The 17,413-nt window shown below is 40.2% G+C and overlaps 2 protein-coding genes across 6 annotated transcripts in view; one reads left to right on the top strand and one right to left on the bottom strand.

Annotated features, from left to right (window-relative positions):
- Nucleotides 1-17,413, bottom strand: part of NAA35 (N-alpha-acetyltransferase 35, NatC auxiliary subunit) — an 86,960-nt gene that overhangs the window by 23,792 nt on the left and 45,755 nt on the right. For all 5 annotated transcript variants that reach the window (XM_023229564.2, XM_023229565.3, XM_023229566.2 and 2 more), the window contains exon 12: nucleotides 30-208. In XM_023229564.2, coding sequence (XP_023085332.2) covers nucleotides 30-208 — 179 coding nt within the window. The remainder of the gene's footprint in view (nucleotides 1-29; nucleotides 209-17,413) is intronic.
- On the top strand, nucleotides 15,322-16,859 carry LOC111554184 (protein SET-like). Its single transcript, XM_023229569.3, is given in 2 exon segments — nucleotides 15,322-15,844; nucleotides 15,847-16,859. Coding segments are annotated over 2 exon segments (825 nt in total). The 5' UTR covers nucleotides 15,322-15,657; the 3' UTR covers nucleotides 16,485-16,859.

The following is a 17,413-nucleotide window of genomic DNA, read 5'->3' as shown; positions in this document are numbered from 1 at the left end:
TATATTCTGGAACAGAGATTTGTACTTACCAGGATACAATGTAAATTTGTTAAATTCACAACCTCACAGACAGTTTTTATTCTATCTATTAATCTTGCAAAATAGTTGACCATTTCTTCTCTTTTAATTATTTTTGCATATCGAGGGAAGGTAGGTGGAAGTAGCCTCTGGTTCACAAGGGGTTCAAAACCCATCATAATTGGATGATCTAAAAAGAAAAAATGAAAGTAAAATTTTTCAAGGTTTCTCTGAATTTTAAACTGCAAATATTACTAAATATAAAAATGCCAGTTTAAAAAGCTTTTTCAAACAAATTTTAACCACAAAATCCTCTAAACAGATTTTATAGTTTAGAATACATCCATATATATACATTGTAAAAAAACGAAGTAAGTAGATTTAATAACCTAAAACTGTACTTCCTGCCTACCTGGTGGTGATAGTGGTGAGGGAGGCGAGTTTCTACGTCAAAATGAACTCGAAGAAAAAACTCCGAGGAAAAAATAGGGTCAGTATATTCTTTCAAAACAGAGGAAATGATACATTAACCATGAAATTGTGAAGAAAGGTAAAATGGGAACACAAATAATGTAGGCTTCTCTTCCCCTCAATTACTAAACAGTAGAATCCATTCAAACTTAGCTATACAATAATCCTAAATAGCAGAGCAAAGCAGCATAGCCCTCAGCCCTTAGCCCTCAATGAGTCCGAAATGCATTTGGTACGAGATGTAATTACAGAAATCCACAATGCTTTAAAGACAGTATTGTAAGACACCTAAGGGTAAGTTCCTCTTTCTTCTCTGTCCACTGGTGATCTCACTTTTCACACTAGTGCATAGCTCCAAACTAAGTCTTTCTCAACTTGACATCTAAAATGAGGGAGTATATCGCTAAAATGACACATGAACAAGAATTTTTTATTCAAAGCTCTCCTGCTGGTCTACACAACCTAAGAAAACATATGGTTTCAGATGCCAATGAAAGATAAAAAAGCTGAAAAGCTGTTGTTATTAAGAACTAAAAGCAAGACTGACAACCATATTATAATGCCTCTGAGATATACACAATAATTGTTCTTTAGGACCATGCAAATAAAGATGTTCCCAGGGTTCTTGGTCTTTTTCCTCTTCTCTGTATCTTCTCCCTAGGTAACTGGTTGATGTTACTTACTCTAATATAAATTCCGATTTAAATGATGATTCCAGACTGAAATCTTTAGCCCACAATCCTTCTTAGTTCCAAACCTATGGCTTATAACTGCATAAGGAACAGTTCCACCTTGGTATGCCGTATCATCTCAAAAGGTAAATGTCCAAAAACTATCTTTGTTTTCCCCCTAACACTGCTTTTCCTCTTATAGGCCCCCTTTCTCAGTAAAATGACCCACTATCTTTACAATTGCTTAAGCCAGAAGCCTTGTCTCTTCTCATTGCCTCGCCTATGCCTAATAAGTTTTAAAGATTCTAGTTCCTAATGTACACTCGATCTGTCCCTCCTCTTCCCTCTTACTGCCACTGTAACAGCCTAACTGCACTGATTGCTCCCTCATTCAATTAATCCTATATGCTGCCACCTCAACTGTTTCATCTAAAACACAGTCTCGTTTCATTCTCCAACTCCCAAAACTTTGTTGACTCCCTATTATATACAGTACAGATTCTTTGGTAGAACACTGGAAGGTGCTTTCCAATTTCCCGCTCTCCCTATAGAAAAAAAAAAAAAACAAAACTGCACTCCAATGGAAAACTACACACTGTCAGATTGATTCCATGGGAGCTATTCCATAAATCTATAAATTGTAGGCAAGTGACAAACATGCAATTTCTATCCTATCTGGCAGAAATGCATTGACTTCTTTCCCCTTCTATGGGAAAAAAAAAAAACTTTGCTACCATTTACAACTTATTTCAACATTCCATTACTTCATATAAATGTGTGCTGTTTAAAAGTTTACATTTGAACTGCTATAACATGTGTTTGAATGATTTTAGCATTCTTTTTTTGTTTTTCCCCCCTGAAATGGAGTCTCGTTCTATTGCCCAAGCTGGAGTACAGTGGCAAGACCAAGCAATTCTCCTGCCTCAGCCTCCCAAGTAGCTGGGATTACAGGTGTCCACCACCATGCCCAGCTAAATTTTGTATTTTTAGTAGAGATGGGGTTTCAACATATTGGCCAAGTTGGTCTTGAACTCCTGACCTCAAGTAATCGGCCTGCCTCAGCCTCCCAAAGTGCTGGGATTACAGGCGTGAGCCACCACACCCGGTCACATTCATTTTTATTTGTTTTATATCTGTATGAGAGTCATGGTTTTAACCTTTTTCTGAAAATGATCTCTGAACACTCCCTTCTCCTTAAGCACTGTCAACTATAAGCATGCACAGTGACTCACAAATTTCATGCTCTTTTATGCCTCTTTACTTTTTACGCATCTATTTTCTCTACCTGTAAAACCTATCCCCTGTGATTAGGCTGGTAGTTTTGAAACAGCTTGAATGCCTTCTCCTCCTCTACTCTCCCCAGAACTTTCTATATATACTACTGCACTGTCTATATGGAGTTATGTCATTTTCCCCTCTCTCTGAGCTGTTCTGAAAGCAGGAACTGGCTTAATTTCTCAAATACCTAAATACCCAGCTCATATGTTTGCTCAGAAACAAGATATGCAGCATGCTCAAAATAAAATGAAAGGCTGTTTCTACTATAATGCAATAGTTTGAAAACTTCATATAGAACTAAAGTAAAAGTAGTAATACCAATGCTATAAAAAGCTTCTTCACCATACCAACACAAATATATTTTGGGTTTTAATAAATGCATAGAATTCAGATACTTCAATAGTGTATCACCCTTATTTTCCCTGAAAGCATTCTAACATGCATCTAAAATTATTATTCAGGAATATTCTTTTATTCTTAATCCACACATTTTTAGAGGCCTATGTCACAAGTAGAAAATTAAGCGGATAATAGCCACTCATGAAAATCTGTATTACCATGGAAAGTAAACAATAATGGGAAATGGACAACCAATACTATATTCTGTACTACATTCACTTTTATACAAACTAAAAAGCACAAAATAAAACAATATTAACTCCTGAAACTAACTCAGCTATCCTGTATACTACAATAGGGTGTTTAAGCAGCATACCTAATCTCTTCATACGAGATGCCAGTAGCACCCGCTTTACTGTGAAAACCAAATATGCATCCAGACGTTGCCAAATGTCCCTGGGAGGCCCCAGTTGAGAAACACTGGTCTACACAAATACAACAAGCAGTCATAATTCAGTATGGATACACCCAGGATTTAATAATCCATTGAAAAATTAGAGGAACGATTTCCTAGAAAAGTTTTGAGTTATTCAAAGGACAAAGTATTATTCAGGACAAGGTCTTCCAAGCACGTAAAAGGTCTACAGCGGGGGTCCCCAGCCCAGGTCTAGGAGCGGTTGGTAGCCTATTGGGAACCAGGCTGCATAGCAGGAGGTGAGCAGTGGGCAAGCAAGCAAAGCTGTATCTGTACTTACAGCCGCTCCCCATCACTCCCATTACTGCCTGAGCTCCACTTCCTGTCAGATCAGCGGCGGCATTAGATTCTCATAGGAGCGCAAATTCTATTGTGAGGTGCGAAAATGAGGGATCTAGGTTGCACGATTCTTATGAGAACCCAGTGCTTGATGATCTGTCACTGTCTCCCATCACCACCAAAGGGGACCGTCTACTTGCAGGAAAACAAGCTCAGGGCTCCCATTGTGTCTACATTATGGTGAGCTGTGTATTTCATTATATATTACAATGTAATAATAGAAATAAACTGCACAATAAATGTAATACACTTGAATCAACCAAAAACCATCCTCCTCCCACCCCTGTTGGTGGAAAAATTGTCTTCCACAAAACCAGTCCCTGGTGCCAAAAAGGTTGGGTGGGGACCACTGGCCTACAGGACACAGAATATGGCTTTTCTTTTTTCCTTAAGGAGTTGCAATTTTCCAACTCCTAACTTCTCTAAACTCAGGAAGTAAAAACAGAAGCCTATAAATAGACTGGAAACAAAGCTTCTATGATAAATTTAGAAGTTATCTATATACTCCTCTCCATTCTCCACACATATTTAAACTTTTTCTCCTCTACACTTTTGGTCCATGTTAATGATTAAAGGAGTTGCTAATGGCTATTTTTAAGTGTCAGCTGTTGTTGAATCTCTTGCATAAGAATTTAGTAACCATCCTATACCAGACATCATAAGTTGCTTGACTAGAAAAGAGGGTAAGAACTGAGTTACAATAAAAGATCAAACCAGTTATTCAGGATGTAGACTACGGCTGAGCAGGAGAGGGGCTAAAAGGTAGCCAGGAGACTGCATTTGGTTTCAAGGCAGTAGAAATTATAAAAAGTTAAAAGAAGCTTTATCAAACTCAATATCTTCCCAGAATAAACTGTTTTAACATTTTCCCACTGTACTTCATACCTCTACCACACTATTTCAGGTTGTCTTATATGGAAATAACCTGAAGAGGCTCTAATGCCCCTTACTAAATGAGCTCAGAAAGAAACATAATTCATGGCACTTCCCGCCTAGCATATGCTCACTGGTTTTCCTGAACTGACCTGGATACAAATTAGACAACATAATTTTCAGAGCTTCCTTCTTATTTCACAAGTCTATAGGTATATAAAAATTATCTTGGTTTTCCTGTTAAAACATTTCATAAATAAAATGCTAAGCCAGGCACAGTAGCTCATGCCCATAATCCTAGCCCAATGGGATGCTAAGACAGGAGGATTGCTTGAGTCCATGAGTTCAAGACCAACCTGGCCAAAACAGCCAGACCCCATCTCAAAAAATTAAAAAATTAAAAATAACTAAAATGCTAAAAGTCACTCAGTACAAGAGGGCCAAATAAGATTATCTTCCCTTCAACTTGCGCTCTCTTAAAATAATAAAGTATAACTGATATTTTCAAAACATTATGATACACAGGTTTAAACTGTGAAGGTACTAAAATTCCTGTTAGGTCACTGGTCTTATTAATAACAGAAAAGTAATACCAACAGCACATGGTCATTACATAATAATTTTTTCTTTTTTAAAAACTCATGTATAACAGTTGTATGTATTTTTGTGGTATATGTGATATTTTGATACATGTACACAATGTATAATAATCAAATCAGGGTAATTAGGATATCTGTCACTTCAAACACTTCTCTCTTCTTTGTACTGGTAACATTCCAATTCTCTGCTAGCTGTTCTGAAATATACAACAAAATAATAACTATAGTCTCCCTTCTACACTATCAAAAAATAGAACATATTCCATCTATCTAACTGTACTTTTGTACCCATTAACCAACTTCTCTTCACCTTCCCCTTCCCCCTTGATAAAAGATTTATGGTAACAAGTACTTTGGTTTTACTGAGCAAATTAAGTTATTCTAAAAGTAAATTAGATGTCAAAATTAAAGATCTGGAAATGTATTAGTCGAGAGACTATATAATTTATTCGACATATCTTTCATGAGTTACATAGGCAATTTATAGTCAGGTTTATTAAAATAATGAATTTTGGCTGCCCTTAAGTTGGAAGGATTCTGGAAAACAAAATAAAAGCTGCTGAACTTCGGTCATGTTATTCTGCACTTCTTGGCTACTTTATTTCCTTCTACAAAAAGTTGTAAAATTGCACTAAGCCAGACACACACAAGTATTGTATAGTATCACTCGTATGAGGGACCTAGAACAGTCAAATTCAGAGAGAGAAGTATAATAATGGCCATGAGGGTTTGTGGGGAGGAGGGAACTGGGAGTTCATGTTTAAGGGGTAGAGTTCCAGTTTGGGAACATAAAAAAGTTCTGGAGATAGTGGTGATAGTTGCACAGCAATGTGGATGTACTTAATGTTAGTGATACTTAAAATGGTTAAAATGGTAAGCTTTATGTTATATTTAACCAAAATGTTACAAAATAGTATTAAATCACAACTGTTAAACTCAAGGCATGGCCTCAATAAATATCATACCCTAGTCATTGGTGAGAGTAACCTAGGATGTAGTATCATACAAATCTACATATCTGACACTTTTTAGTGTATACTTTTGAACAGGTAATAGATGCAAAGGGTTTTCTGAAAATCTCATTCTTACCACTGAGTTTAAGGGAAAAAAAGCCACCCACTTGTGATCCCCAGTTTATCTCTTGAGAAATAATCACTACTGCAAGTTTCTTCCATGTGTGGGAGAAACTTCCTTTTTCTAATTTTATTGAGGCATAATTCACATACAATACAAACATCAAATGTACAGTTCAATGGTCTGAAAAATATGTACAACCATGTAACTACCACAATCAACAAAAAGAACGTTTTTACCACCCCAAAAGGTTTTTTTGTGCAATTTCCCAGTCTATCACTCCAATGCTCAGCAACCAAGGTACTTCTTCCTGTCCCTACAGATTAGCCTTTCCTAGCCGGATGTGGTGGCTCACGCCTGTAATCATAGCACTTTGGGAGGCCAAGGTGGGTGGATCACTTGAGGTCTGGAGTTCAAGACCAGCCTAGACAAGAGGGTTAAGCCCCGTCTCTACTAAAAACACAAAAATTAGCCAGGCATGGTGGTGTACGCCTGTAATCCCAGCTACCCAGGAGGCTGAGGTGGGAGAATCATTTGAACCTGGCAGGCAAAGGCTGTAATAAGCTTAGATTGTGCCACTGCACCCCAGCCTGGGTGACAGAGTGAGACTCGGTCTCAAAAAAAGATTAGCCTTTCCTACTTTTAAACAAACAAAACAATCAGACAATTTGTACTCATTTATATCTGACTTCTTTGGCTCAACATAGTGTTTCCAAGACGTATCCATTATGTTGCATGTATCAGTATTTCATTCCATTATATTTCATTGTGTAGATATATCATAAATTGTCCATTCACATATCAAAAGCACCAATATATTATTGATCTATTTTGCTTTGAGGTGAACTTTTTTTCTTTTGAAACAACCTCAAAAGTTCCAAGCACAGTTAATAGTAAACCACCCTCAGGTATGTTTAGTGTTATTCCTACAAAGGCATACTCTTCCATAATCACAATACAGCCATCAGAATTAGAAAACTAACACTGGGCTGGGCGTGGCGGCTCACACCTGTAATCCCAGCAATTTGGGAGGCCGAGGCGGGCAGATCATGAGGTCAGGTCAGGAGAGCGAGACCATCCTGACTAACATGGTGAAACCCTGCCTCTACTAAAAAAATACAAAAAATTAGCCAGGTGTAGTGGCGGGCACCTGTAGTCCCAGCTACTCCAGAGGCTGAGGTGGGAGAATGGTGTGAACCCGGGAGGCGGAGCTTGCAGTGAGCCAAGATTGCACCACTGCACTCCAGCCTGGGCGACACAGCGAGACTCCATCTCAACAAAAAAAAAAAAAAAAAAAAAAAAGAAAACTAACACTGAGCAACTATTACCACCCAATCCTCATACCTCATTCAAGTTTCACAAACTTCTTCACAACCATGTCAGTTGCACTTAATTTCACTGCCTCTTAATCTCCTTCAGTCTGACACAGTTCTTCAGTCTTTTCTTGACTTCCATGACACTGACATCTTTGAAGACTAACAGACCAGTAATTCTGTATACTGCCTTCCAATGTGGATCTGTCTTGTTTCCTCATGATCAGATTCATACTATGAATCTTTGGAACATTACAGAATTAATGTTATATCTTCATTGCACGCTATCAGCAAAATCAGGATCTTACTACTGGTGATGTCAACTTTAATCACTTGATTAAGGTGGTATCCAACAGGCCTCTTCATTGTAGTTACTCCCTTTCCTTTTGAAATTAATAAATATTTGGGGGTTGGATGGACACTCATATAAATATTCTCATCAAACTGTCCATTTCATTTATTTACATCAGGGTAGAATAATGGCTTTATCTTTTTTTCATAAGTTATGATCTGTCAGAATTGTTTACTTTGATGCTTAAGTCTTTGCTAATTTTGACGTGAGATCCCCTTCAAGTTGTTTTCTGTGTCCAACTGATACGTTCCTATTATTTTTATTTTTTATTTATTTATTTATTTTTGTGACAGAGTCTCACTCTGTTGCCCAGGCTGGAGTGCAGTGGTGCAATCTAGGCTCACTGCAAGCTCCGCCTCCCAGGTTCACGCCATTCTCCTGCCTCAGCCTCCTGAGTAGCTGGGACTACAGGCGCCCGCCACTACGCCCGCCTAATTTTTTGTAGTTTTAGTAGAGACGGGACTTCACAGCGTTAGCCAGGATGGTCTCGATCTCCTGACCACGTGATCCGTCCGCCTCGGCCTCCCAAAGTGCTGGGATCACAGCTGTGAGCCACCGTGATCGGCCCATCCACCTCTTTTAGAAGGACACTTATGATATTTGGGTACAGCCAGACAATCCATGATCACCCCCTCATCACAAGACCCTTAACAATCACATTTCTAAAGATCTCTTTCCCAAATAAATATTTACAGGTTCTGAGAAGTAGAAATAGGACCTTGATAGCTTTGGGACCATCATTCAGTCCACTACAATCTCCTATCACTGACATGTTAGGCCACCATAACCTCCACTCCATTTGGCGCTCCTCTAGAGATGCTCTCCTCACCCCATCTGAGCTCTGATACCCCAAAACAGGCCACCTTTCTGCACATAAGCTTTTCATCAATCTGTTTAGGCTGCAACTTCCCACATGGGGCCACCTTTCTACTCTTCTCTTCCTGCTTAGGCTTTGACATCTCATGCCATCCTGTCCTCCTGGACAGCCTCTTCTCCCCACTTATGATCTGACACCTATACCTGGGCAACCTTCCACAAGGACATCCTTTTCAACATGCTTAGGCTCTGAAACCCTGCACCTGGTCACCCCCATGCACAGATGCCCTCATTACCTGGCTTGGTCTCTGAGAGCCCTGCACACAACCACCTCCATGAATTTACCTAAGGTTTCACCACCCTACTCTGCCAGGCCTCATTAACACAATACTACCCTGCCTGAACTCCCACACCCCATGCCTCTCCCTACTCCCTGACTTTACACTCCAAAACCCTGTACTAGGCTGCCTTCCCATAGACACACCCTCCTCATCCTACTTAGGCTCCTGACATACAGTGCCAGGTTGTTCCCACATGGTCCCCTTCTCGATCCTGCTTAGGCTCAGGCACCCGAGGCTCAGCTACACTCCCGGGGAGATATCCTTCTATAAGAAGCAGTGAATCCAGTTAGGCTACCCATCACTACCTTGGTGATGCTCTCAAGGTACCTTGAACTGTCCCAAACTCCTGCTCTAGGTCTATCTCTTTGCAGATGTCCTCCCCATTCCACTACCATTCTGCATGGACACTTCCTTACTCCACACAGACTTTGATGGCCCATGCTAGGCCTCGCCCTGCTAAAAGGACTCTCCACCTACCCACATGGTTACACCACCTTATGTCAGGCTACTTCTCTCTCCCATGTGGACACCATCCTCATCCCTAAGGCAGGCTCCAAAGTCTTGCTCTAGTGCACATGCCCATTGTGCTCAGGCCCACCTCATGGCATTAGGAGTGAATTTTTTCAAGAGAAGGAAAGAAGAGCAACAATCAGAACTTAGTTCTGTTATCACTAAATTGGAAATACATGGTTCCCTTTATCTTTCATTAAGATCATTCATTCTTTGCTGTATTTGCTGATAATTGAGAAGTCTTTTATTAATTTTGTATCTACAACTTTATTAATATCTCTAAAGCTCTATTCCTTCAGAAAGGTATCTGTTAATCTTACTGATACTAAACAATGATAATGCTAAAGACCTCCCTTTACCTTCCTTTGGCCATGGCTATGGTTTGGATGTGTTTTCGTCCCCACCAAAATTCATGAAGTTTAACTGCCAGTACAACAGTGTTGGGAGATGGGGCCTAACAGGAGATGTCTGAGTAAAGTGGGCAGATATCTCCTAAACAGATTAATGCCTTTCACTCTCGTGAGACTGGATTAGTTCTCATAGGTACGGATTGGTTCCTACAATAGTGTATTGTTAGAAGGGAGGTTCTTTCTGTTTGGTTCCTCTTTCCACATGTTTGCTTTAAACTTCTTTGCCATGTTTTGACCCAGTGCATGGTCTCATCAGCAGCTGAGCGTGTACCATGAATCTTGAACTTCCCAGGCTGCAGAATCATGAGCTAAGTAAACCTCTTTCAAAATAAATCACCCAGTCTCAGGTACTCTGTTACAGCAACACAAAATGAACTACGACAAGCACCAAACTTGAATAGTCTTATCTCTATCACCATTTGTTACCTCTACATGTTGAAATGTACCTATCTTTATATTACAGATGATTTCTCAGCTTTAACCAGTATCTCTGGATCCCTGCATATAAAAGAAAGTTAGTCCTCCCCATTACTTCCTGACTTTGGTTAATTACTTTTATATCATCAAGATTCTTGACACTTCTGTTACATTACATTTAGTAAAATCAATTTCCACCGTTTTAACCACAGTTATACAATGAAACAGAATCAATGCTCAATGTCCGTCCTACCACAGCTTTTCCATTTATGTCTCAGTAGGCTGAATTTCATTCCTGATTTCAGTCTTTCTCCTCCAGGGAAAAGGTTTCTGGAAAAATATTCCAAGTTCTTGCTAGTTTAAAAATATTTGTACGAGTGTCAGTTGAAGACCTTTGGAATGGGTGTAAAAGTTTTATATCACAGTTCTTTTTTTTTTTTTTTTTTTTTTTTAAGAGTCTCACTCTGTTGCCCAGGCTGAAGTACAATACCGCAATCTCAGCTCATCACAACTTTTGCCTCCCAGGTTCAAGCGGTTCTCCTGCCTCAGCCTCCCGAGCAGCTGGGATTACAGGCGCCCACCACCACGCCCAGCTAATTTTTCTACTTTTATTAGAGACAGGATTTCACCATGTTGGTCAGCCTGGTCTCAAACTCCTGGCCTTGTGATCCGCCCGCCTTGGCCTCCCAAAGTGCTGGGATTACAGGTACGAGCCACTGCGCCCAGCAGGTCACAGTTTTTTACTTGAGGACTTTGAAGATATTGTTATGCTACTTTCTGTGTTGATGTGAAGAACCATGAAGCCAATATAAGTTGCTTGAGAGCTTAAGTAATTTACTAGGCTCTATTTTACTGTTAATAATTCTTTATCAATTTATCCTGGAACACATTATACTCTTTCAATGCACACTCACGGATTTAATTCTAGTTTCTTCTAGAAATGTCTAACATTTTTTTCTGTTCCATTATACAGTTCACATCTTAAGGGACACCAATTATATGTATACTGAGTCTTCTTTTGCTATTACTTTCTCATCATACTTCAAATCTCCTTTGCTCACTTTTGTTTCACTTAGTTTTTTCCTCAATCCTGACCTCTATGTCCTTTTTTTTTTTTTGAGACCAAGTTTCACTCTTGCTGCCCAGCCTGGAGTGCAATGGCATGATCTCGGCTCACTGCAACCTCCGCCTCCGTTTCAAGCGATTCTCCTGACTCAGCCTCCCAAGTAGCTGGGACTACAGGTATGCACCACCACAGCTAATTTTGCATTTTTAGTAGAGACAGGGGTTTCTCCATGTTGGTCAGGCTGGTCTCGAACTCCCGACCTCAGATGATCTGCCTGCCTCGGCCTCCCAAACTGCTGGGATTACAGGCCTGAGCCACAGCGCCTGGCCCTCCAAGTCCTTCATGGCTTTTCAGCAATGTCTAGAATGCTTTTGCTATTTTCAATGAGATCTGTCAGGATTTTTCTCTTCTACTGCTTTCCTGAACTCTGCCTGGTCACTTTTACTGCCTGTTATTCGTTATTTCTTCCTTTAGTCTTAGTATATTTTTGCTTTCTGCTCTTGTTCTACAGAGGTCATTTTAAAATAAATTCTTTCAATTTTTGTACAAAAGTGTTTCTGAGCAGTGTTTTTCATCTGCTTTCTTGATTTGTGCTATTTTCTTGGAATATTTGTGTATAAATACTATGCAGTTTCTTTTTTGATTATGATATCACTGAAGGAGTGCTTCTTGAACCAGTTTTTTGAGTGAGGTGTTAGAATAGCACTCTAGACTAGCAGGAGGCCTGACTTTCCTTAAGCTACATGTTATGTGCGCATGTGCATGTGTTTCTTTTACTGACACAAAGATGACCAGTTAACCAGACTACTAAAACATCAACAGCATCTCCTCTGTCTTGCAGCAGAAACGAAGACAGCACATGTGCATGTTTTCTGGCAGAGCCCCACCTCCTTTGCCTCTCCCAAGGTATTATTCACATAGTTTAACACAGTCAGCTTGTGTACTCCACACCTGTGATTATTCCAAGAGAATCCCTAGTTTTGTCCCTTCAAGTTATGTCAACTTCTTCTGAGAACACTGTCCTTTGCAGGTCTACTTATGTTTACACCATGAAAATCTAAGCATTCATTCTCAATGTTCTCCCTCTCCTGGGTCCCATTCTATTTTGATTCTGGTTATAAGTGTTTCCTATTTTTTAAGACACTGGAAAGATTCTATTTCCCATATTCCTTGTAGATTTTGGCTGGTTTTAGAGAGCAGAAACATCAGAGCCATCTTCACAGTACCATCCCCAAACCAGAAATCCTCTAGATTAGACACACACAAGCACACATCTGTGGGTATGCATGGACTTGTTAAAAACAGAAAAAATTCTGAACTACAAGAATAAACATATCAGGCTCCTGGCACTAGCACATCATGGCTTAGTACTCTCTAATGGCTTGTGATTTTAAAATGAAGTCAGCTCCACCTCTGTTGCACAATACACTGCCACCGTGGGCAAGTTAAGCCGACTGGGTTGTAACAGCATAGTTTTGTCTTCAGCACCAAGGTCAGTCCTCAGGAAGTTAAATGAGCCCTATCACAGGTAATGTATCATCATATTCTACATATTTTAATCTATTTTTAATATGCACAAAATGTTTAACTTTTTTTCAGTCACATATGCATGTGGCTCAAGAATCAGTTGAACAAGGCTTTTATTAAAACCAATAATCAATCGTCTAACCATGTTCTCCACCCAACATCACCATTTCTCTCTCCCCAGAGGCTATCTCTTCCATTTCTTCTTAGTTATCTCTTGTATTTCTTTTTTGGTATTATCTACTTCAAATCTGTCCAACTTGCAGCCCACAATGACTATGAATGCAGTCCAATACTAGTTTGTAAACTTTATTAAAACATTATGAGATTTGTTTTGGTTATTTTTTCTTTTTTTGGTTCATCAGCTCTCATTAGCACATTTTATGTGTGATGCAAGACAACTCTTCTTCCAGTGTGGCCTTGGGAAGCCAAAAGATTGGACACCCCTGGCCAGGCGCGGTGGCTCACACCCGTAAACCCAGCACTTTGGAAGGCCAAGGCGGGTGGATCACTTGAGGTCAGGAGTTCGAGACCAGCCTGGCCATCACGGTGAAACTCCGTCTCCACTAAAAAAAGAATATAAAACAGTTAGCCGGGAGTGGTGACGGGCGCCTGTAATTCCAGCTACTCAGGAGGCTGAGCCAGGAGAATCACTTGAACCGGGGAGGCAGAGGTTGCACTGAGTCGAGATTGCGCCATTGCACTCCAGTCTGGGCAACAATAGCAAAACTCCGTCTCAAAAAAAAAAAAGATTGGACACCCCTGATCTACATATTGCCAAAAAACAGGCTTAGAGTACTCCTTAATTTCATTTTAGTTTTACACAGTATCTCTGACTTCCTCCTCCATCTCCAGAAGATGTCAGAGACCTGAAAAGGAGGAAGTCAGAGATAATGTGTAAAACAAAAAACAAGTAGCACTGTAACCATGTACAAATTATATGCCTGCACACACTTCTGTCCCCTAACCTACAATATCGTTACATCACAATTTTGGTTATAATCAATATTCAGCATTTGCACCACTATGATCAAGTACATAAGTCAGCATTAGCACCATTATGATTTGTTATCCATTGCCCAGATGTGAAAATTTTAATTTTCATATGCATTCTGAAGTTTAATAATTGTCTCATAAAGCTTAATTCACCCCAAACCATTTGCCAGTTCTCTCAATCTCTTGTGAACACATCAAATACAACAGCAGTCTTGTATCTTCAAGACATTTTCCCTAGAGCCTTGGGGCTTCCTCCAATCTGGACTTGTCCATACATGGTGCTCAGCTATTATGTTGTATTTTTCTCCCTTCACCACCATCCTGGGGATTTCCTTCATTATTTTATGATGGATTCTCATTTTCCCTAAACCTCATGCTTTCCCTCTTTCTTTACTCCCATGTTTTAATGGAGCACATCTTCCAAAACTTTTGTGAGATAAATTCTGAGACTATAAGTGCCTGAAATTATCTTTCCTCAAAATTAAATGATAGTTTGTGTCTAGAATTCAACATTAGAAACCATTATCCCCCAAAGTCTGAAATCATTTCTCCGGTGATTTTCTTTTACTCACAATTCTAATGAGATATAATTAGCATACCACATAACTCACCTATTTAAAGTACACAATTCAATGGTTTTTTACACATTCACAGAGTTGTGACACTATCAGAATCTAATTTAGGACATTTTCATCACCCCACGAAGAAACTCTATACCCATTAGTAATCACTCTCCCTCTCTTACCTGCCTATAATTTTCCCCCCAATCCTAGGAAACCACAAATCTACTTTGTCTCTATGGATTTGCCAACTTTGGACATTTTATATAAATGGAAATCATATAATACGTGGTCTTTTCTGATTGGATTATTCCATGTAACACAATGCTTTAAAGGTCCTTCAGTACTTCATTTTTCATTGACCAATAGTACACCACTACGTGGATATACCATTTTATGTATCCATTCATCCACTGATGGACATTTGGGCTGTTTTTCCCTTTTGGCTATTATGAATAATGCTGCTATGAGCATTAGTGTATAACTTTTTGTATGGATGTTTTCACTTCCCTTGGATAATTCTATGTTTAACATTTGAGACACTACCAGACTATCTCCAAGAGAGCTGTATCATTTTACATTCCAATCAGTACTGTATTAAGGCTCCAGTTTCTTCACATCCTTGCCAACACTTTTTATTATCTTTTTTATTAAAGCAATCAAGTGGGTGGGCTGCAGTAACTTTTCATTTTGATTTGCATTTCCCTGAAGATTAATGTTGTTGCACATCTTTTCATGTACTTTTTGTCTATTTGCATATCTTATTTGGAGAAATGTCTGTTCAAATCTCTTGCCCATTTTTTCATTCAGGTTTGGTTTTTTTTAATCTGGATGTAAGATTAATGCCTATGTTTTAAGAGTTCTGCTCGCCGGAGGAGGAGGTGGAGGAGGAGGCGGCTCGGGAGAGCTAGCAGCGAGCTGGCTGGGGTGCCCAGCGGGAGGGAGCCGAACCGCCCGCCGCCGCCGTCTCCGCCACCCCTCCGCTAACAGGAGCCCGGGCCGGGGCCGGCACGCCGCCCCAGCCCGTCCCTCGGCGTCAGGCCGCGAGGGCAGCGCGCGCGAGCGAGGGGGAGGGAGAGCGAGCAAGCGCCTGGAGGCGGCGGCCGGACCGAGCGGGCGCCCGGGCGTGTGGCGTGAGGGGAAGCCGCCTGCCCGCCCCCTTCGCCTTCCCTTCTCTCCCCCTCCCCGCTCCCCCCCCGACCGCGGAGCAGCACCATGTCGGCGCCGGCGGCCAAAGTCAGTAAAAAGGAGCTCAACTCCAACCACGACGGGGCCGACGAGACCTCAGAAAAAGAACAGCAAGAAGCAATTGAACACATTGATGAAGTACAAAATGAAATAGACAGACTTAATGAACAAGCCAGTGAGGAGATTTTGAAAGTAGAACAGAAATATAACAAACTCCGCCATTTTTTCAGAAGAGGTCAGAATTGATCGCCAAAATCCCAAATTTTTGGGTAACAACATTTGTCAACCATCCACAAGTGTCTGCACTGCTTGAGGAGGAAGACGAAGAGGCACTGCATTATTTGACCAGAGTTGAAGTGACAGAATTTGAAGATATTAAATCAGGTTACAGAATAGATTTTTATTTTGATGAAAATCCTTACTTTGAAAATAAAGTTCTCTCCAAAGAATTTCATCTGAATGAGAGTGGTGATCCATCTTCGAAGTCCACTGAAATCAAATGGAAATCTGGAAAGGATTTGACGAAACGTTCAAGTCAAACGCAGAATAAAGCCAACAGGAAGAGGCAGCATGAGGAACCAGAGAGCTTCTTTACCTGGTTTACTGACCATTCTGATGCAGGTGCTGATGAGTTAGGAGAGGTCATCAAAGATGATATTTGGCCAAACCCATTACAGTACTACTTGGTTCCTGATATGGATGATGAAGAAGGAGAAGATGATGATGATGATGATGAAGAGGAGGAAGGATTAGAAGATATTGATGAAGAAGGGGATGAGGATGAAGGTGAAGAAGATGATGATGATGATGATGAAGGGGAGGAAGGACAGGAGGATGAAGGAGAAGACGACTAATAAAACACTGATGGATTCCAACCTTCCTTTTTTTAAATTTTCTCCAGTCCCTGGGAGCAAGTTGCAGTCTTTTTTTTTTTTTTTTTTTTTCCCTCTTGTGCTCAGTCACGCTGTTCTTGAGGTCTCTTTTCTCTACTCCATGGTTCTCAACTTATTTGGGGGGAAATACCTTGAGCAGAATACAATGGGAAAAGAGTCTCTACCCCTTTTTGTTCGAAGTTCATTTTTATCCCTTCCTGTCTTAACAAAAACTGTATGGAATCAACACCACTGAGCTCTGTGGGAAAAAAGAAAACCCTGCTCCCTTCGCTCTGCTGGAAGCTGGAGGGTGCGAGGCCCCTGTGTAGTAGTGCATAGAATTCTAGCTTTTTTCCTCCTTTAAAGGACAAAGCTGGAGGCGTCACGCTACCTGACTTCAAACTATACTACAAGGCTACAGTAACCAAAACAGCATGGTACTGGTACCAAAACAGAGATATAGACCAATGGAACAGAATAGAGTCCTCAGAAATAATACCACACAGCTACAGCCATCTGATCTTTGACAAACCTGAGAGAAACAAGAAATGGGGAAAGGATTCCCTATTTAATAAATGGTGCTGGGAAAATTGGCTAGCCATAAGTAGAAAGCTGAAACTGGATCCTTTCCTTACTCCTTATATGAAGATTAATTCAAGATGGATTAGAGACTTAAATGTTAGACCTATTACCATAAAAACCCTAGAAGAAAATCTAGGTAGTACCATTCAGGACATAGGCATGGGCAAGGACTTCATGTCTAAAACACCAAAAGCAACGGCAGCAAAAGCCAAAATTGACAAATGGGATCTAATTAAACTAAAGAGCTTCTGCACAGCAAAAGAAACTACCATCAGAGTGAATAGGCAACCTACAGAATGGGAGAAAATTTTTGCAATCTACTCATCTGA

The sequence above is a fragment of the Piliocolobus tephrosceles genome, chromosome 14 (assembly GCF_002776525.5).
Source record: "Piliocolobus tephrosceles isolate RC106 chromosome 14, ASM277652v3, whole genome shotgun sequence".
Classification (NCBI taxonomy): Eukaryota; Metazoa; Chordata; class Mammalia; order Primates; family Cercopithecidae; genus Piliocolobus; species Piliocolobus tephrosceles.
This window is presented reverse-complemented; position numbering and strand designations above follow the sequence as displayed.